The sequence below is a fragment of the Cyprinodon tularosa genome, unplaced genomic scaffold, assembly GCF_016077235.1.
Source record: "Cyprinodon tularosa strain WSP-4 unplaced genomic scaffold, ASM1607723v1 ctg1213, whole genome shotgun sequence".
Lineage (NCBI taxonomy): Eukaryota > Metazoa > Chordata > Actinopteri > Cyprinodontiformes > Cyprinodontidae > Cyprinodon > Cyprinodon tularosa.
The window spans coordinates 10,936-32,640 of NW_024038019.1; the positions used below are offsets into that span (position 1 = coordinate 10,936).

At 36.7% G+C, this 21,705-nt stretch overlaps 1 protein-coding gene and 1 long non-coding RNA gene across 2 annotated transcripts; both read left to right on the plus strand.

Annotated features, from left to right (window-relative positions):
* The first annotated feature begins 255 nt into the window (after window positions 1-255).
* On the plus strand, window positions 256-2,105 carry LOC119777091. Its single transcript, XR_005279872.1, has 3 exons — window positions 256-365; window positions 763-826; window positions 1,830-2,105. It is a non-coding gene; the product is annotated as an uncharacterized LOC119777091 (long non-coding RNA).
* Window positions 2,106-9,058: 6,953 nt separating this feature from the next.
* Window positions 9,059-15,446, plus strand: ccdc107 (coiled-coil domain containing 107). Its single transcript, XM_038275892.1, has 6 exons — window positions 9,059-9,197; window positions 11,949-12,157; window positions 12,245-12,314; window positions 12,399-12,489; window positions 13,494-13,603; window positions 14,884-15,446. Exons 1-6 carry the CDS (start codon window positions 9,059-9,061, stop codon window positions 15,231-15,233), a joined length of 969 nt encoding a protein of 322 aa, XP_038131820.1. The 3' UTR covers window positions 15,234-15,446.
* The last annotated feature ends 6,259 nt before the right edge of the window (window positions 15,447-21,705 follow it).

Here is a 21,705-nt window from a genome sequence, read left to right on the forward strand (position 1 = left end):
GTGCTTCGTTTGTGCTAATTTGTGCAGTTAAAACCAACATTTGTGCTGCTTTACTTTTTAAGATATAATAATTTTAATTTTTGTCCGGTGACGTCACCATCCCCCCATCAAGCTCCGATTTGATCCAAAGTGGTCTAATTTTTTAGTGCTTCGTTTGTGCTGATTTGTGCAGTTAAAACCGACATTTGTGCTGCTTTACTTTTTAAGATATAATAGATTAAAATTTAGGCCAGTGACGTCACCACCCCCCTATTAGAGAGCTGCGGAAGTGAACAAGTCAGCGGCAAAGCAAAGGAGTCTCGTCTAAGTTAGTTTGAGTCACCTATGCATGTTAGTGGATGTTTCAAGTGTGTAACTGATGACATGTAAGTTTATTATGCCTTGTGTGTTGTAAATTTCCTTATATAACCTCTGTTTAACTGTGTTGTTTTGTAGCTGCAGCTTTAGTTTTGTAGCTGCAGCTTTAGTAGTACTAACTAACTGTTTATAGTCAATGTTGTTCATTTTATGGGCTTAGCCTGAACGTTTAAGTTTATATTACATGTTTTGTTATTCAGTCTTTATGCACAGTGATACGGAGTTTATAATCCTGTTTGACTATCATCTTGTTGAGTTAAGTTTTTTGGGCTAGATTGACCACTAGGTGTCAACAGGCTAAATTATATTTCTTTATGGTGAATGTTATTTCATGCCTGATTACTTACTTTATGCTTACTGATTATTACTGATATTTAGTATGATATTATTTGTGTTTTTCTTTAGACCAACTTCAAGATCCTTGCATCTACTACCTGTATACCTTAGCCCTCCAATAAAGCTGCACTCTGTAAGTATTTTTACCGACCTTCCAGGCAGACACCAGTGCACCTGAACCTCATTTATAAGTCTTCTAGTTTTCTTCAGTACATATTTTTATGTATTTCTACTGATAAAGCAGTGACATTATTATGAAGCTGTGTCATTTACCATCACCAGCAGGTTCAAAACAAACTGTATCTGTGTCTTACATAGAACATCCATGTTGGCTCTTTTTCATTTATCAACAATAACCTTGGAATGAAAAGTTTTATTAAGATTTGCAGCCCAGTAATACTGTATGTGCAGACTGCTACGTTTTTAATATTAAGTTTATGCTGAGCTCATTAAATAAAAAACAAATTGCTATACATTGTTAGTAATTTCTAATTCTTTAATTAAGCCTATATATATATTGTTGGACAATATTTCCCACTCCACGCATGAAGCTAGTAATGAACTGGAGAGGACCTTCAGCCTAATTGAACCTTTAGCTTAAACAGACAAAAATGTTTGGATATTGTTCCTTACAGATGCTGTTTTACTTTATAGTCTAACCACAGTGCTGTATTTTGTTAAAGTTTACTACTAGCCTATAAACTGTAATTAGCTTATTTTTTGGTGCAGAAACACCAAAAAGGAGTAATAATAATAATAATACATTTTATTTAGCAGCGCCTTTCTTGACACTCAAGGTCACTTTACAAATAATACAAAAGATAAATAAAAGAGAGATGAAAATACAATAATGTAATGAAGTATGACTTCAAAAATCAACTATAACAAAGTGCCCTTGAATATGTAATAAACCTTTTACTTTCAAAGAAGAACAAACACTTCTGATTTGGAAAACAAACTTTATGTTAACATTTGAACATTTTGATAAAAGAAAACGCCTTTTTAAAACTGTAATATGGTCCTAACAACTGGGAACTCTTCTGGGCTTCTCAAAACTGACCTCCAAAGTATATTTCTTAACAGCATTCAATCTGCTGTGTATAACACAGCATGTGGTTGTACTTTGGTATTTTCAGGCACTGTCTTCACTACCTTTGCCAGATCATCATAAAGTTCCCACATACATGGAGCTCTTCGGCAGTAGGCAGTGTAATGTCCAAGACCGTGTTTGGTTGAGCTAGCCTTGAAAGCGATCACTCCTTTTAAGGTCAGTGTCTTTCCTTGGGGAGCCACAACAGAGGGACATTCACACAAAGGAAATTCAGTTGTGTTTGCTATATTTTGACAACTGCAAAGACAGAATTGGATCTTTGTCACCTAATTCTAAATCTTTTTTCTCCTGCTTTGCTTTTCGTAGGGTCGCCAAATTTTGGAGGTGCCTTGGTTCAGGATCTCCAATGTCCATCAATTCCGATGCCTTCGCTGACCTCCATACAGCCGGCTCCATCCTGCCCTCACACAGCTCTTTTGAAATTTGATCCATTCCTCAAAAGGGACTTCAATCTGAAAACATGAGCAGCTGCCTACTCCTGAAGAAATAGAGCCAGAGTCAAACTCATGACCAGATGTTATGTCTGTTTAACTTTACGAAAGTGTACACAGCTTTTGGAGACATCTTGTTTTCCAGCTGCTGACTTAATTCAGTCCAAATAGCAGCAGCAGGGGTGGCTATTTTGCCATTTAGAAGGATGGCCTCTTTTGAATTGCAGACAACTGCAAAAAGGGAATCCCTGTCTACTGATGGCTTTCGAGGCATCTAGTTGAAGGATAAAAAGAATTTGATTAGCATTAATACAAATATTCTGACATATAGAATTCTGCTACAACTAAGAACTTTAGTTTAAATTACTGTTCTTCCCTAAATCAATATGCCTTTTATGCTTAATTGTAATTATAGTCTGTTTTTTGATTATTGCACATATAGCATTTTTATGACTTGTTAACTTTCATTTAAAGTATTAGTTCAACTTTAAAAATGTGCCTTAGCCCTGTGGAGTCTACAGATGTGCCTAATCATAGATAACTGTATGTTTTAATAAATTTAAAAAATCTGGTATTAAAATGTAATTGAATTTTGGATTTAGAGAAATCTGTTTGCTTTGTATTAAATTAAATATCGGATACCCTGGCCAACTTAGCTAAAAATAACGTAGTTGCTGTTGATCGTGACATGTTTGTTACTAAAAACTTATTTGTTGCTAACATTTACTGCCATGTGGCTGCTAGCCCTGTATGTATGGCATTCAACCATGCATCTCCCATTATTTATTATCTTACCTTGCTCTAAAATCACGTTTGACAGATGTTGAAGTTTAAAGGATTTCACTTTTATTAATATATATGATCTAATTTGCTATCTTTCTACGCACAGTTCACTGACTCACTAGGTGGCATCACTCCCTGTAAAGTCGTGTGAGGACTTCAAATTTGCCAAACAGTCAATGCTGTTTTAATAACTCTTACATTTAATGTCATAAGTTACAAATTAAAGCTTGATGCATTTTATTTAAGCATAAAGAAGTTGGTTGAAATGACACTCAATTGCCTACGTGCTGTGCACTTCTAACTTCATCCTTCTGGCGCATCTCAGTTATTTTTTTAAACCAGTTTGCTGCTCAATGTGCGGAAAATAAGGGTCAACAATGTGAATACGACTATCAAAACCACCTTAAAAGAAATCACAGTTACAATATTAGAATAATAATAATGGAATATAAGTAACAGGTAAAATATTTGTAGAAGTTTGTATAAGTATATAACTGTTGCAGAATGTGAGGATTTGATCATGTGCAGGCTCAGGCTGGTGTGTCCCCCTCTCCATTTGTGAGACAACAATATTGCATTTCTGTGGAGACAGGTTAATATATTGGTGGCTTTGTTGACATTGCTATCTAAAGCAAAGTTCTTTAAATGAGGGACAATAAATCACGCTGCAATCAATCTTTATTAGGGAATACAAAACAATATAAAACACATTTTACAATAACAGCTAAAACAACTTGCAATATAAAACAAATATATGAAATTAACTGCTTTCTTGAGAAAAGTGGTTAGACCAAACGGTGCATCTGGCCACATCTTCTTCCACCAAGGCGTTCTGACAGCGGACAACAACTGCTGTTGTTGATTTAACTACTTTCCTTTCCAGCATGGGGCAACCAAGCCACTGTATAAAATAAGTATTCTTATAACAGTGGAAAGTACAAAAAAAAAATAATAATAATAAAATAACAATAAAAACACGTTTCCCTAGAGATCTTTGCCAATTAGCATGAATATATAAATAATCTAATAAGAAGGGGACAAACAGGCTCGGTAATATTCATAATAATGACACTGATATATCAGTAGAAACATTTTAAAAAGACTTCCCTTCTTTCCAGTGTTGGCAGTGAGATATAATTTACTTTTGTCCCAGTCTAAATTACTGACAAGAATTTACAGGATAAAAAGCGGCCTGAAACAAAAACAGCAGCAGGTGAAATTAGTTGTAGATGTGTAATAAATGTAGTGGGTTGTGATCATCACCTGCAAGTATAGAGAATATAATTTGAATCGGACATGCAAGCAGCACAAATGACCGTTATAACGGCACAAATCAGCACAAACGAAGCACTACAAAATGAGACCACTTTGGATCAAATCGGAGCTTGATGGGGGGATGGTGGCGTCATCAGCCAAAAATTAAACGGGTCGGGTACCCGCGAAAAATACATAAATAAAAATAAACGGGTCGGGCGTCGGGCGGATATTTTTTTAGTGTGGGCGGGTAGTTGGTGATTTTTTTTTATGCGTGTGTGTTGTTATGGACATCAGAAAAGTTATATTAATCAGGCACTGGGTGCAGCGCAGCGTACAATAGCCTATGATGTGTTAACGGGTCGGGTTGCGGGTTAAATATCAACGGGTCGGGTCGGGTTCGGATTTGAATTGAAGATATCCGCGGGTGACGGGTCGGGTTCGGTCGTCATCCTAACGGGTTCGGGCGGGTGCGGGTTGGTAAAACTCGACCCATGCAGGTCTCTAAGCTACTCTACATTCAGTATCGTTGCCATAGAAACAGACAACAGCGCCAATATATCAGAATTATACTAAAACACACGCAAATAATTTCCCACATAAAAAAACAGGACTTTCAGTCCATTACAGTTTTCCGTTTTTAGAGGGTTGTTTATTTTGCGTTTATTAAGTGATGGCTGTGGTATATTAGCTTTCACTGCTATAAGCTTTCGCAGCAGTGATTGATTAATTTAAACACCTGCTCTACTGATGGTCTATCGGAGTTGGTGTTTAGGTTGAACATAAAGAACACCTTTTATTTGAAGCTTCTTGTAGCTACTGTTTTAATCCCGGCTTCACTTAAAACTTTTTCCTGACCTTGTTATCTAGTTGTCATAGTGTTGACTTTCAGTAGCAAGCACTGCGCCCCTTTTTCTTTTATATGTACACGTACATTTAAGATTTAGCGTGTTATGTTGACAACTCATGAGCAAGCTGCTTTTTGAAATCTAGCAGGAAGGTAAGGATAGGATCTTGCAGGTGTGACGTCACTCTGCAGGGGGTCCAAAGATAAAAGATTTAAACAATTTTGGCATTGGAATTTCAGATTTAAGGGAGTTAGAAAACTCACTTAGTAAAAGTGCAAATAATAAATATGATTACTGATTACTTTTAAGCTGGTTGAACATACTGCGACAGACTGGTAACCTGTCCATGTTATGATTCTGGCCTGTGTGCCTGCTCTGCTCTCCCTGTGAGCAATCATCTCCAGCTGCTGCCTGCTGCACTGCAGTGCAATCAGCAGAATGTCTCTCACCTGTGTTCAAGCAGTTATAAGACAGCCTGTGGCAGGCAGACAGGGCCAGATAATTGCAAACCAACTAGCAAGCAGTATCCAGCACTTAAAGTTACCTGACCAAGTCTTTGCTTCACGGATTTTCCCTTTTTGCCTAGCCCTTTTTGGATTTCTCTGCCCTCTGGACAACGACCCTGTTTCTGCCTCTTGACTTCTGCCTCCTGCCAAGCTCCCTGTTCACTAAAGCCTGAGTCTGGCTTCCTGGACCTAATTCCTGCCTCTGTGCTCCAAGCCACCCAACTGTTGGCCACCCAACAACAGTTTTAAGGAGAAATCTGCTCTATTCATAATGCTGAAGGGAGGACTCTTTTTAGGTTAGTGGTTTTGTTGGTTTCATGCTTTTCATTATTTGAACTCCTTCAAGCCACTAACCTAAATCTCCCTCCTTAGAAATCCCTGACCCATGGTGGATGTGCTCCTGATGTCCTGAGTTTTTAATAAACTGTTTAAATCCTTATTCTGTGTTCTGGCTGAAACTTTGGGTCTTCTGACTGGATCATTACCTCTCACCCAGAACGTGGCTAGAGATATGCACCAGCACCTCTTGATCCCACTGAGGGATAAGGTTAAAGAAAATGGATGGTTGAACATAGTCCGCTCTCCCAGATTCTATCAAATCAGTATTGATACCCTCAGGGGCGGATTTAGGAAATTTGGGGCCCTAGGCAAAGACAGGCAGGGGGCCCCCTGAGAAGAAAACCCATAAAACAGACCCATTCTACAGATAGAGAAATGTTAATAGAATAGACATCCATTATTTGTTCTAGGTTTTGTCCCTCTCTTCTTGTCCCTTTTTCCTCTCTATTTATCAGCGTTCTGATGGCATTTTAGCCAAAGGATTTTTATCAAAAACATAATTAATGTGCACAAATAAGGAATAGTTGTATTAACTATACATGTAAACAGAGTTTTATGGGGCCCCCAGGAACTTGGGGCCCTAGGCAACTGCCTAGTATTGCCTAATGGTAAATCCCCCCCTGGATACCCTGCTGGTGGATGTTCTTGACAGAAAGACGGAGTTGCTTAATCGGAGGCTCTGTTCGAAAACCTAGGACGAGTCCTCCAAGGACGCGGTCTACCTAGACTGGATCCTTCGAAGTTCTTGAAAATAAGGAGACCGGAAGAGTTTTGGCTGTAAATTCGACCAGGTCTACCCTTCGGCGGGTTTTACCGCCGTATGCTCTGTTGCTTAGCAACCGTGAACGTTGACACACAAAGCAGGAAAAGAATGAATACAGAAGTTTTCAAAACTGTTTATTTATTTCTTTTTTACTGTGAAGTGAACAAAGACTACACTCACAAGAATCCAGAGTGGAATAAAGGTTCCAACCACCGGGAGCAGGAACAAATAAAATCAAATGTAATGATAGAAACCTTAGTCAGTTAAATAAAATGCTGCTGTCATTTTGCACATCTCTGATGCTGCTGCTATTTTCTAATATCCATTACTGTAAAAATGTCCATAGCTGCATATTGGTTATTTATTCCCCAGTTTTATATTGTTTAAACACTTTACAGTATTTTATTGTTTATATTTTAACTCTTCCCTATTATGTTATTCTTATACATTTTTCTAAGGTCCACATTTGTGTGACAATTTTCAATAATCTTTCTGCTGCTGTAAATTTTTCCATTGTGGGAAAATAAAGGGATTTTCTATTCTATTCTATAAAAGGGGTAGAAAGATATAAGTAAATCTAAACAATATATTTATAAAAAATATATCTGCAAAATCTCTAATATTCAACAACAAAAAATACGAAGTTAAGCATATTGTGCAAAACAGCAATAAAAAGATAAAAATCCTATCAGATTTATAGTCCCCACCCTGCAAATATATTAGAATCTGTCCTTAAATTACAGCCAAACCCATTTACACAGTAACAGATAAAAACCTTTAGATAAATCAAACATTACCGCCACATATCTGACTCAGTAACCATTAAAACAACTATTTTCATTAATCTCAGACGGAACTATTAAATGACTTGTATTATATTAAACTGAACTTCCAATTTTCACCACTGTACGGCGCCAAGTAACCTTTCCTCAGATCACGGCTTGCTTGGTCTCGCAATGACTCCTGGGATATCCAAGAATACCGAGGATACATCAGACCCGTCCTTCAAATCGGGCAAAAAGAAGGACGCATTTTAAGGCCGCATAACGAGGACTCTTGGAATCCGACCAGACCTCGGCGCCGCGCTATGACGTAATCGGTCTTCAAATCCGGTCTTCTAAGGATGCGTCCTAGGTTTTCGAACAGAGCCATATTCTGCTTAAGGCCCCATAAGATCTTGTCCGAGTCCTGGTTTAAAAGTAAATTAATTTTAAAAAGTGACCTAAAATTGACCGTCAATAAATGTTCTACAAAATTGATATATTTATTTGATTTCTTTGATTTGTACTGTCTGTTTAGATTTATGTGATATGTTTTGCACAAAATATATAAGTGAATATTGTAACAGTTATGTTTTCAACTGTAAGCATTAAATTGATAAATGTTATTCACATTTTTTTGGCTTTATCCTTTCCAACAAAAAAAAAGGCGTCGCGCAGGTAGCTCCCTTTCCTTATGAGCCGTTCGCACCAACTTTCAACACAAAGTTACACCCTTGCAAAATGGTATGTCTAAAAAAGCACCCCCCCTAATGATGTCATAAGGGAAAATACGCTGTCCAGAGCGGTCTGTAGCAGCCAATCAGTCAGTCTCTGGCCTTTTTCCTCTCTCCACTATCTTTAAGAACTCTAACTTGTTTTCATAGTAGCAGGTTGTGTGGGGCCTTACCCTTTGAGAGGATGGTGCAAGGAAAGCCAAAATAGCTTCTTTAGAAGGGGACTGAATTTTTGAGATTTCTGGTACATGCTGTCTGCCCACCCAAATTGCAAATACATGCTCTGGGGGTGTCATTCTTTATATTTTTTTATTTTCAAATGTAGCATAATATGGAATTTTTATATTTATTATTATTATTTTTTTACAGAAACAATAGTCACAACTGTATGATGCCTTTTCCTGTCAGAAAAAAAAAAAAAAACTTCGCACTGAATGAAAATATTTGCCATTATTATTATTATTATTATTATTATTATTATTATTATTATTATTATTATTATTATTATTATTATTATTATTATTATTATTATTATGAAATCTTTAATCCTTCCAGATTTATTTTGAAATAGAAGCTTTTATTGCGAAGGTTTGAATTAAGGAAGTGCTCCCAGTGAGCTAACAGCAGCTAGCAGCTGCGCTGTGAGCATCATAACTGGCGTTTAAGCGGTAAAGAGCAGATTGTCTATCGGTCAATCCTGCTATCCTCAGAATATCTTTGATCCTAGGTCCATTTATCTTGCGTATTTGTGTTATTATCTTTTTTTTCTTTTTGGCGGCTCGCCGCTGCCTGTTGGTCCCAGTCGTTGGTCGCCTGTCTCTCAGCAGCAGTAGCGATGGTTTTATCAACATCACAACAAGCAGCTCTAGCATTCACGGCGGTGCTCTTTACATTTGTCCTCCTGCCGAGGTTATTTGGAGTAGGCGGTGGCACAGCGAAGGAAACTAAATATGACCCTCGCTTCAACAGAAAAGGTGAGGAGTTTAGGTTTTGTGTTTATTTGGGTTTCTCTCCAGGACGCTGCTGTCTTGTCTGTGTCTCCGTGGCCTGTGTTTGGTTTTATAACTTCCTGCGTGTATTAGTTGTATATTTCCTCCTCCTTTACTGGAACTCTAAAATGCTCTTATGTCAGGGCAGTGGTGCTTTTATACAACAGCTAAGAACGGGAACAATGAATTATGTTTAAATGTAACATTAAGTACTTGGCGAATAAAAAATGTGGAAAAACAACAAAAAACTACAACAAACTTAGTAAATAAAAAAGTTGTTATTGATTAATGTTTTCTAAGTAGGTATTTTCCAAGAAAATTGGATTTTTAAAGCTTATGAAAACCTTAAACCGGAAATCCTGAGTGCTGCTGTCCATGGTGCTGATATTGTTTTTAAATTTAACTTATTAAGGGATATTTATTTAGTTTGGTAAAGCAGTCTAACCTAGTTTGGGCTCTTTGAAGTTTTAGTCCTCATACAGAATTCATCTGTGTTTCTGTCAGTCTGATATTAGTGAAATATTAAGTTAGTAGACACGATAAGCTGTTTTCAAATGATGAGTTCAGACCAAGCCCTTTGTAAACAAACTGTGAAAGTGTCCACCTGAAATCTATTAACTAGTTGCAAAACTCTTTAAATTGTTGTAAATCCAGACTTTGTCTAAGCCAATTTATTATAGGAGTTAAAATTCTATTATCAGCTCTTTCACTTTTTGGTCATGCAGACTCAAGTGAAGAATCTTGGCCATGCAATAAGCTCACTATGCCTAAGCTAGTGAGCTTATTACATGGCCAATAAGCTAATTTTCTCTCTTTAAAAACAACATTTTAATGTTATGTGCTTTGTATCATAACATATGCCAGATTAAATACAGAGCAGGGAAATGCTTGCCACACATTTAAAACGGTTAGCTGTAACAAAACGGAAAACTACCACTCTGCTTACTGTCTATATTTCACATTGAATCCATGTAAAACATGTTCATTTTGAAATGTCTAATATCGTACATGTTGGGAGTAATGGTAATAATGCATTTGTCTCTGGGAAAAGTAACCACATGGATGATGAAAACTATGAATAATTCAGAAAATGAGGCATTAGCAGCACGAATCGTTTGCCCTCAGCCTTGTGGCTTTTTAATTGGAATGAGAATGGCTTTTACTGTACTTGTTGTTATTTATGGCTGCAACTTACATACTTCTATAATGGCTGTGCAGAAAGTCTGATTAGATTTATGAAACAGACCCATTAAGCTAATCGGATTAGAGTAACCCCACCAATCTTACATTTCCTTTTTCTATGTCCAGTTTTGTCAAATATTTAAAGACAAGCAAGCGACAAATGGAAGGTAAGCTGCAGTTGAAGTGGGGGAGGGCACAAGGGGAGATGAGTTATCTTTAAATGGAAAGAACTGAGAGCAAGAGTTTTTATTTAATATTTTACTTGGTTCTGATGCAATTTTCCCAGAGATCTAATGTGTTTCTGTTTGAATTTTCACAGGCTCTGTTCTGTTTGTTTTGTTTTTTGGCTAAGAATTCTTAAAAGAGAGAAAATGTTTCTAAGTTCCCTAAATCGAGGCGGTAGATTTAAGTCCAACAAAAATGTTTGTATTTAAACTTCAAATTAAAATTCTGCCCCTTAAACTCAAATCCTAAATGTGGTTTGGGCTATGAAGGTTGCTCTATATTGTCGGGGCCTGTAGCCGGTTTACGGGTTTGCCTGCTTTGACAACCTGAACAGCACAGGGTTCACATTTTCACAGCACACCCCTAATGTCTGTGCAAATAAGAAAGTAAATGTATTTTTAAAAGTTTCCATGGCTGTTACGCTCATTAAAAGACAGGATATCAGCATATTTCATTGTAATTCTACAAGTTTGAGGCCATTCCTGCCCCCGAATCTCCTGATCTAGCAGTTGAAGATCCTATTTCAATAACTGCCCATGCAAACAATGGGGAAAATGTTTAAGTTTGCTTTGTGGCTGACTGATTATACCTCAACATTTTTCATTACAGCTGAACAAAACAAATACACTGGCCCATATGTATTTCAGTCCTTTTAATATTTCCTTGTTGCAGGAAACCACGTGCTTCTCGCATGAAGGCATGGTATTCAAACATTACAGTTTGGTGAGATGTGGGGTTGAGTTCATTTGTGTTGCATCAGTAACCTCAAATATCACCTTAGAGTACTTCAAAAGACAAAAAGATCCAGTCCATATCCAGAAATCTTTCATCAATCTGATAGCATGCTATCACATAGCTAATATACAGTAACAGCTTCGAAAACATACAATTCTGCTCTACTCATGAATCAAATTTAGACATGCATTTTTACTTTCTTTTTGCCTAGCCTACTTCATGTCGTCAATACATTTGTATTTAAGTCATTTCTGTTTTGTTGATAAGATGGATTCTTTTATCACATAGAGTCAAGTTGATTGAGAAATGAATAATTAATTGACATATTTATATTTATTATCAATTTACTAAGGTAATTCTTTTCGGATATGTAAAAAGGTTTTACAAAAAACTTAAAAAAGAAGAAATCATGGCAAAAAACACATTTAAATGCTCTGTAGTACGCTTTAAAGAATCTGTATATCTGGGTTCACAAACTACGATTTTACTCCTTTTCAATTTAGACGTCTTGCTCATTTTTGTTTTTCTAGCAATGGCCGATTCATGCTGGTACAGCTCTGGAATATCATCTCTTTTTTTTTCCTGATGTTATAGGTCCAGGTCCGGGCGCCACCAGGGGCCAGCCCATCAGTTTGAACTCCCCAGGCTCACATCAGAGCTCTGACAACATCCAACAGATGAAGAAACGCATGGAGCAGGAGATGAAGAGCGACAAATACAAGTCCAACAAAGGCTACGTGTTCACGCTAATGCCCCTCTATGCCATCGGAGTGGGAGTGTTTGCAGCTTACAAGTTCCTGAAGGTAAATACTTCTTTGACACACGCTCCAGAGTTCTGCAGCTCTGGAAACAATATGTTTAAAAACCTTTATTTGCTTTTTCTGCTGCAGATCAAGTCATCAGATAATAAGGCACAAAAGGATAAATTTGTTAAAGGGGCCAAAAAGTCAGCAGAGGCAGGTGTGTTTCCCAGTTTGGCTTTGAGCTTTGGTCACGCGTATTTGGTTACCGCTGATTATAATCACCGCTGTTTGTTTTACACAGAGAACCAATTAAATGAGTTGGAACAAAGGCTGGCACAGACAGAAAGGATGTTGAACTCTATCCTCACCCAGCTGGACCCGCTCACAAACTGGTGAGGCGTGACGCACAAACAGATGCCTCTTGATAAAGAAGCTCCAGTTCTGTAACCTTCTACGGTAGAACAGGATCAGGGCTGTTCAAAGAGAACCTTTTACGGCCCACATGGTGTCTGATAGCAGTTAATTTACTTCTAGTTGACATGTTTGGTGTTATGTCTCCTTTTTTTTCTTTTCCCTTATTAGTTTAATTTTACGCATCATAGTAATAAACCTAATTTCTTAGGCTGCCGAGGAATTAAATAAAAGTAAGTATAAGAACATGTAATTCTCAAGCTATAAACTTGTTTTTGAGATAACAGGTCACAATTTTTGTTCTTTATATATACATATATATATATATATATATATGTATGTGTGTGTGTGAGAGTATTTTTCGCTGAATTAAATCACTAGTAAGTCAAACTTTGCTTGATTTACAATAAAATGAATTCTTCACCTCGTTCAAATCCACATTTTTAAAACCATCTAAGATAACAACAAAAATGGGTTTTAAAAAAGCAAGATAAAAACACTACTTCTAAAAGGAAAGTATATAAAAAAAGATCTTTTTATCCTGCAGGATGATGTCGCTTTGCAAGAGTTCTTGATTTATTATTAGAACGTTTGACACTTAAAATGAGAAATTTATGGAAGTAAAGAGCTAGCGCAAAATCTAACAGCATTAAAGATGTTTATATTGGTGTGAGATACTTCTTTTGATATAAGAAAGTTCTCTGTTAAAGTGACATTTAGCCTCTCTGTAACACTTTTCAGTCATGTCAGTTCTGTGTTTTCGTAAACAATTAAAGTTAAAAGATCATTGTTAATATGTAACATCTTCCATGAATAAAACTCAATGTAAGACATCTGTCAGCAAATCAAACTATTTTATTATTGTAAGTAAACATGGTTTGATATTTTACTTTCACCCCCACTTTAATCAGTAGTGGTTTGCATGCTGTACACTTCTGTATGTTTGTTGTGGTTTTCTCAGTTTCGGATCTCTTTACCTGCGCAGTGTGAAATCAGTCGCCCAGGATCAGAAGAATGAGATCATGTCACAGCTTCAGACCATCCGCTACCTGATGAAGAAGAGGGGAATGGATTGTCCGCCCATCAACGGCAGTGGTGAGCTTATTTCACTAGCCGATCTGAAGGACCCCAATGAACTTAATATTTACACACATACAATCCATGCAAAATATAAATGTATAGCATTGGTATTTTATTTTTAAATGAAAATAGCATCTATACATGTATGAAAGGAGGACACATAGTTTTTCAAATATTTTCAGGTAGAAGTGAGATGCTCTGTTCAGAAAAGACCAAAGTGTATCTTTTAGCCAACATATTAAAGGCTTGGTTTGGAGAAAAGAAAGACATGAACATTGCACATGACCCCAAGCATTCATTAAAACCTCAATGGTGAAACAAGGTGGTGGAAGCATGTAGATGTGGGGATGCTTTCCTCAGCTCAGTCAGGAAAGCTGATCAGTATGGTGTGGAAAAGGTAAATGACTGCTAATCCTGGAGGAAAAGCAGGAGGTTTAGCCCATAAAGACGTCATTAAGGCAGAGTGTCGAGACATTGTGACACTCGGATTGGACTCCTAAATCCAACTGAGAAAATGTGACAAGACTCAAAAAGTGAGAAAATAGATGCTCTCCATCTCGAATGACTGAGGTCTTCCAAGGTAGGAGCAGTCAGCAACGCTGTGGTTGCAAAAAGAGTTGATACTCTAAAAGCACTTTAGAGAAAAAAAACAGACATAATTTCCTTCCAGTGTTGCTTGTTTTGTCCTGGTTTGCCACATCAGATTAAAAGGAATGGCTCCTTACCAGCCCCCTGCAGAACTTTATGACTCACTAAGGAAGGAATGCACCAAGTAATTTATATTGATTAAATCACAAGGATCATCCAAAACCCAAAAGACACCAGCTTTTACATCTGTAAAATTAAGTAATTGTATAAAATGTGAAAGAATTAAATAGGTAAGAGTATTTTTATGAAGCACTAGACTCAACTATAGCAGAATGTAGCCTGTGAAACAAACGTCCATACTGGTTTTTTCCACTTCAACCTGGAGGCAAATTGGTCAAGTATTCTGCATTCAGTGGATCAATCTTGGATCACTGCAGACTTGTAGCAGCAGATGGAGGTTGAAAGCCTCAACCACAATGTTTGAATTCAGGCCAAGCAGCCTCGCTTCTACGTGTTTTAGTTTTGCATGAAAGACAGCCTTTCTCTTTGTGGTTAGACTTAAATTTGCAATAAATCAGCAGGACCCAGGTACTATCTCATACCTGTTTTACATTAAAGCATGTGGTTTGTTAGCACATGAAGACTAAAACCAAAACCAGTCAGCTTGAAAGCTTATTCTGCTGTTTTTTTTTTCTTTTTCCTTTTAGATGTTTCACAAGGTCGAAACCTGGATCAGCTGATTGAATCCATTGGAGCCAGTCAGACCTCAACAGCTACAGACACAGACAGTGTAGAAGCTCCTGAGGTTTACGGGCCGCCTTCTGATGACAAAGACAAGGCTGCAGCAAAGGGGGAGGAGATGATGGAGCTCCAGCCAGAAGAATCTGTGAGCGAAGAAGAAGATTTAGAAGCAGAGGCGATGGATGATAAAGCAGAAGACGACATGGAATGCTTGAAGCCGCCTGAGCTTGAGTCTGCTTCGTTGTCTAAGACAAACATTGAGGAAATCCGTGCAGAACCCGCAGCAGGACTCAGACGGCGCAACAGGCCTGAATGAACTCTGAGAGGAGATTAGAGATGTGACGGTTTACTTGGAATAATTCTCATCAGAAAGGCTTCCATGACTCATCCAGGCTTTATGTAGTTCTGTCTGCATGTTTAGGTGGAGGACACCAAGCAAAGATGCATTGAAGTTTTTAGAGCTTACAGGTTTATAACGATACATTAGAATATCATCAAAGATACCTATATTTTAGTAATTTCTAAAAAATAAAAGATTAAAATAAATTACAACAGATACAAATCTAGGGTTTATTTCCAATTTTGAATATAATCTAAGACCAATGAAAAACCATTTTTATTTGACATATTACATGAATCCCTTTAAAAAAAGTTTTTCTTCCGTTAAATAAAAAAAAAAAAATGTATTCAGTAGCCATAATGTTTTCTGGCTTCCCTCTTGCTGGATTGTAAACATGGCTGCAAAGGACACTGCAAATTTCACATGAATGACTGTCACTACCCGATCCGTCCTGGAAGCGCGATCCTCATCATCGGCTCATTTGTGCATGTGCAAGCAGATTTTTACCAGGTCGCCATAAATAATGTAATCATGGTACTAAAAGTACTATTTTCTATCCTTAAATCAAAAAGAAAAATGCTGATACATATCTTTTTTTTTTTTTTACATTTTCAAATTTAAACTTTTTCTCTGACGTCATCATCGGACTCAGAGTAGTGCAGCAAAATATGATTACACCATGTTTATCTGCATTTTAGTTTTTTCTTTCTTAAGATTACGCTCACTGATGTAAACATGAAAGGAAAAAATAAAGCTTAAAAAGACTAAATTGATGTTTAACACAAAAGCAGAAAAAGTTACCTCCCGGAAGTAGAATAGGATCCCATTTCTAGTACAGACAAGTGATAAAAACAGAATTTTAATGCAGAAAATACATTTTTAACCCTCAACACATTATAGTTTAGTATGCTTACTATTTTCAGGAAAGGAAAAACTTTATTTAGGTCTATTTTACAAAGTGAAATACAGGGAAACCTGGATGTATATCTGGCTGCTTATGTGCAAATGAGCTGATGTTACGGATCATGCTGCCGGTATGGATTGGGTAGTGACCGTGACATTAAGCAGAAACAACTTTTTCACTGAAATTCATAAATATTTAATTCCATTTTCTTACTTTCCCCATATATGAATGAAATCTAAAACTTTCAAAATTCTTATTTATCATTTACATTTTTACCAATATTGTTGCATATCACGTTTCACGAAATCCTTTCACAACTGAATACCAATATTGTGGGTTTGAAATTTCTGCTTTAAAAATTGTTCTCGCATGTTTCTTTTATAATATTGAGATTTTAATAGGACATGAATTCTGATCCTTCATTAGCTGGAATCAGAAATTATCAAAGCGAATCCAAACCAGATGTAATAATCTGTAATATTTGCACCTTGTTACCATGTAATAATCAGTGATGCTCCTGTTTGTTTAGATCAGGTCTTCAAAAAGGTTAAAAAAAACAGGTTAATTAAACAAAGGTTTAATTAGCCGCATTCATTTGTCTTTGTGTAAACATACTATCAGAGCCAACAATACTCCACACTACCTACTCGCGCTCTGACGCTAATGTTACCTTTGATGTTTGTTTTTTTTAAATTTGTCTGTTGAAGCCGAGCCTTTTCCTTGCCTTATCAAACACCTCTTAACACAAACCCCTCTTTAACCACCCAGTTGGTTGATAGTAAAAAAAAATAAATAAATAAAAAAGGCAATAGAGTAATGCTGACTAGACCCTCCCCCACCTGTTGCTGTGCACTAGCGCTTAGCTAGCTGAAAGTAGGACTTTGCTGTTATAACAGCTTTTAAATATTTTAAAGAAGACGATGCAGCTGGACGCTGTTAAAAGTCAGAATATACTGATTCTATAAATTCGAGCTTTGTGGCATGGTGTACATCCAAACCCAACTGCTTTAGGTTTATTTTTATTACTGCATGAATGGGAAATCCTTAAATCTACCGTACTACAAATGCACCCAAACTCTTTTTATGTATGTTACCACTCTGCCTTAGCTTCCATTTATCATTATTGTTGACCTGATATATGATTAATAAAAAAGAAAAAACATCTGTTTTGTCATACGACTTCACTGTAAGATTTTAGCAACATTTTTGCTAAAGTCAAATGAGTCCAAAATTGATAGATTGTGTTAAATGGAATTTCTCCCCCATGGCAGCATATTCGGAGTGATCCACTGTCTTATCTGTCACTTGGAAAGAAGAGTTTGCCTTATTTATTTTGTCTCTGTTTTCATAGCCTATTTCCAATATATGTGTGTGTTGTTGCAAGCCTGCGATGACTGTTTCATGTTGGGGCTGAGCAGACAAACCTCAGCTTGCCTTGGTAGAAAATAAAATTGGAAAACAAATTGTTGATACGTCTTATTTTAACCCTAAAGGGTAAGAGGATGCTGGATTCTGAACGTGTTGTGGTTATTTTTTAACCCTCAGGGAGAATTTTCTATATATTACAGAAGCAGTTTTTAAAACTCGAAAAGTCAAACATTTAACAACTTTGTGTTGTTGTGACCAGTGGCGGCTGGTCAATAGAGGGCGCTTGTGTGTCGCCCAACCCAATGACCTTGATTAGGACAAAAAACCCATAAAATTTAAATTAAAAAATTAAATAATTTTGAAATATATCTTTTCGATGTGTGAGATAAATATTTAATCTTCAATGACGAGTAAAGCTGTTTCGTTCGTCGTTGGATTGGTGACGTATTTCCACCCCAGGGCGCAAAAATCTTTGGCCATAGACTTTTGTTAAAAGTTGTAAATTCGCAGCAGCTCCTCTGCAGTGCAAAAGAATGGCAGATCTGCAGAAGTTTGAGACAATTGGAGAGGGAGAGAGAAAGAAATGAGGCAAGAAAAATTTAATTAAAATTGAAGTCTGGTCATATTCAGAATACAAACTTCTAAAAGTACTTTAAATATGAGATTATTACATACTGTCCAATAAATAAGTTTTTTTTTTATTAAGAGTCAATTTTATTGGAATGTGCTTTACAGGAGGCGTCCATGTTTGTCAAAGAACTCTACTGCCACCTACTGGTTTGTGAAGTCACGGTGCAGTATCGGCTGTTGACCAAGTCCCAATGCTGTATCTGGTGTTTGTCACAATTCATCTTAAATACATTGTTATTTGAAATGTTGGCTACATATTACATGTTTTTTCTCTGGCCAGAAACTTGATGGCAAACCCTCCCTCTTCAATTTGGCAACGACAAACCCGGATCATAAATCGGAAAGGTGAAATAACAAATTTTTTTCACTTTTACCTGATGAATTACAACATCCGACTGCCATGCATGTGGCCATTGTCAGTTTAACTATACCCCTCGAGAATTTCAATGGTGAAGTCCTTGTGAAATCTTAAATAATTGTTGTTAATTGCAGATGTGTCAACTAGTTCCCATTGATTTTGCCTTTGGCTTACCGCACCATGACGATACTGCCGGAAGATGTCAGGAGTGAGGTGTTACTATATTTGGGCACAAATGGCCTGTCCCAGACTCTGTGATGGTGACGAAAATAATTACTTTTATTACTGATTAACGTAAATTCATTAAATCACGGCCAACATATTAGTTTTAGGTATAGGTAATGATCCTTTGATTATTACTTGCTGACCAGACTTCTCCTTTAAGTGAAGTCCCTTAAAGCAAATTTACCAAGAGAAGCTGGAGGTGAAAGCGTTTTTTATAATGAATGCCTGAGTGACTGGTGGAAAAGGAGAAATAGAGCTTAGACTGACACAAAGTTACTGACTGTAAATAGTTCATCGTTATTGTGTAGGCCTTCAGTTCAGAATTCATGTTTATCTGAATAAACAGTTATTAAACAGAAATACAACTTAATGAAAATTATTTATTTTCATCACCAGTTATTATCATAGTAGAAAGTCTTTCTCAAGCAGTTTGTGATGAATTTTGGAAACAGGAAAGGAGCCCCTGATCTAACGCACCACCTGGCTTGAGAAACCTGTTCCAAGACTTTATTTTACTCATTATTTAAGTAGCACACACATATCATCCTCATCTTATTTTATTCTTATATCTTATTTGTACTTACAATCTTATTTTTCTCTCTTCTTTAAATGGTTGCACTGCAAGAAAAAGGTTTTACACAAGGGATTAATAAAGTAATTCTGAAACTGATTTATGAAGCCCTTTGTTAGAATTCAAATCAGCCATTTTAACCTAGATTTATTCCAAGATTGCAGTGAGATTAATCTAGATTTAAAAAAATAATATATGCCCTTTTTAAATGTTTTAAAAATATTAGTGACATTAGAGAGAAAGCTTCATGAATATTAAGGTACACAGCTGACGGGTTAAGAATAATGTTGTGGGGAGCTGCAAAGATCCAAAGTCCAGGAAGAAGAATAAAAAAAAAAACAATTGATAAATAAAATCCTCCTGTAAAAGCCTAGTCAACAAGGACTTAGGTAAAGCTGAATACAAAGATGATTCAGTTATTTATTTCTAAAGATCATGGGAAATGTTCTAAAACTTGTTCTGCTTTAGTATTAGTATTTGTTTGGTATTCTAATGGCAGCTGATACTATGCACTTTGCCCTTGGTTCCATGACAAATTTATCTATAGGCTACAATAAATTCTATTCTATTCTATTCTATTTCTAAACGATGTAGTCCTACTATTGTAATGATTTATCAAAGAGCTGTTTTCACGACTTCAACCTGCAGGTGGCGCCAGTAGAGCACGGTAAAACCCATCTTGACCAGGTGAAATTAGAACCACTTTGGCCAAATTTTGGAACATCAGATTAATAAATGCAACTTTTTAATCTACAATATGAGAGAAATTTGTTTTAAAAAAAGTGATATTTAAAAAGTAATTCAAAGAGTTATTTGGAATAAAAGCTGCCTTATGAATAAGTATTTGGAGAAACTTTTCTGGAGCATCTTTGCAAATTGAACCCCCTCTTCAAACCATAGCTCATAATTAGACCATGCTGAGTTTGTTATTGTCTTTCTTTCATATAGCACCAGAAAAAGATCAGGGATTTATCGCAAATTAGCTCAGCTCTCAATTAGAAATGGCAACATTTAATCAGCTTACTTGTTTTCCCTTGGGATTCTCACCTAATTCTGCTCAACAGTCTGTGGTGAGAAGCAGATATTTTATGAGCTTCACTGTTATGAATGAGACTGAAGGTATTTAGAACAAGGCATCCACGCACTGCAGATGAACTCATTCCCAGAGCATGCTCCCCTCAGGGGCCATGTAGGACTTAAACACACCAAAGTGATCCCAGGAGTGCTGCAGCATTTATAGTGTTTCCATGCAAGAGTGGTGTTTATTGCCACTGTTTACATTCCCATGGATCACCATCCTTATATGACTGTAAATCTGGCTGTGCCTGGTTTATCCCATACTCACACATTATTGTACAACCCTGTGCAGTGGCACTAAAGCACCACGTTTTCCTTATTGTTGGTAAAAGGAGCAGTGATTTTCATAAGTAGGGCCCAATTTAATGAAGTCTTCGTAAGAATTGGGACACAAATAGTATTAATCAGCCAGGGGTAGCTATAGATGGGGGGCATGGCCTCCTCTAGCCAACCACTGGCCACCCTATGACCTCCACATCCAGGTGATTTTAGCTCCCATGTGGATGTAATTCACCACACCTGGAACAAGCAGTTCTCCTCTAAACCAGAGGGTGGCAGCAGTGATAACATCACATGGAATGCCTTAATTTGACATTTTAAAGTTAGAATATTATAAAAAAAAAATAAAGCACAATAGTATTTGAAACATAATGCTACACATGACTAATATAGAATCATTGCTCTTTTACAATTTATCTATCTACTTATGGCTAAATAGAAAACTGCTCAACAGATTTTATATTTTTTATGTATCAACATATATTAATTTAAACAGCACTGATATGTACGTATAAATATGTCCTGTTGGTCCCTTTCTGGGCACCCTAGTCCATGGTTCTAGCCAGCATATTCAGCAATCTTTTTCCTGATTCATAAAGGTAGGCAGCAGCTTGACAAGCCATGATGACAATTATTTTACTTCCAAGTAGTATGCAGTTCTTCATATATACACACAGGACAATTTCAAACAGATGGTATCGGTATCGGCCAATACTGCACAGCCAGGTATCAGGTATCGGGGCCAAAAAATGGCATCGGTGCAACACTACAAAAAGTATGAAGATTGATTAAGGTTAAATGACATTGTTGTTTGTGCGAGGATGGGGGGTGGAGGACCAATCTTGTGAGATAAAATGAAAATAACAACAGATCAATTCTTCCTTCTAACACAGAAATAAACAAACTTAGGTAAATATGTCTTAGGTAAATATTCAGTTTGTCATATATTTAGATCTTAAAAAAATATGTTGAAGCCTGCAGTTTTTTTCCACCCTTTTCTTTTGAGGCTTTGCATCAAGCTGTCACTGAAACAGTT

Bases quoted from the DNA above. Each gene is read 5' to 3' on its own strand.
- ccdc107 (XM_038275892.1), top strand. From the start codon at position 9,059: ATGGTTTTATCAACATCACAACAAGCAGCTCTAGCATTCACGGCGGTG. The intron at 9,198-11,948 runs GTGAGGAGTTTA...CTGATGTTATAG, and splicing joins CCCTCGCTTCAACAGAAAAG to GTCCAGGTCCGGGCGCCACC. The intron at 12,315-12,398 runs GTGTGTTTCCCA...TGTTTTACACAG, and splicing joins CAAAAAGTCAGCAGAGGCAG to AGAACCAATTAAATGAGTTG.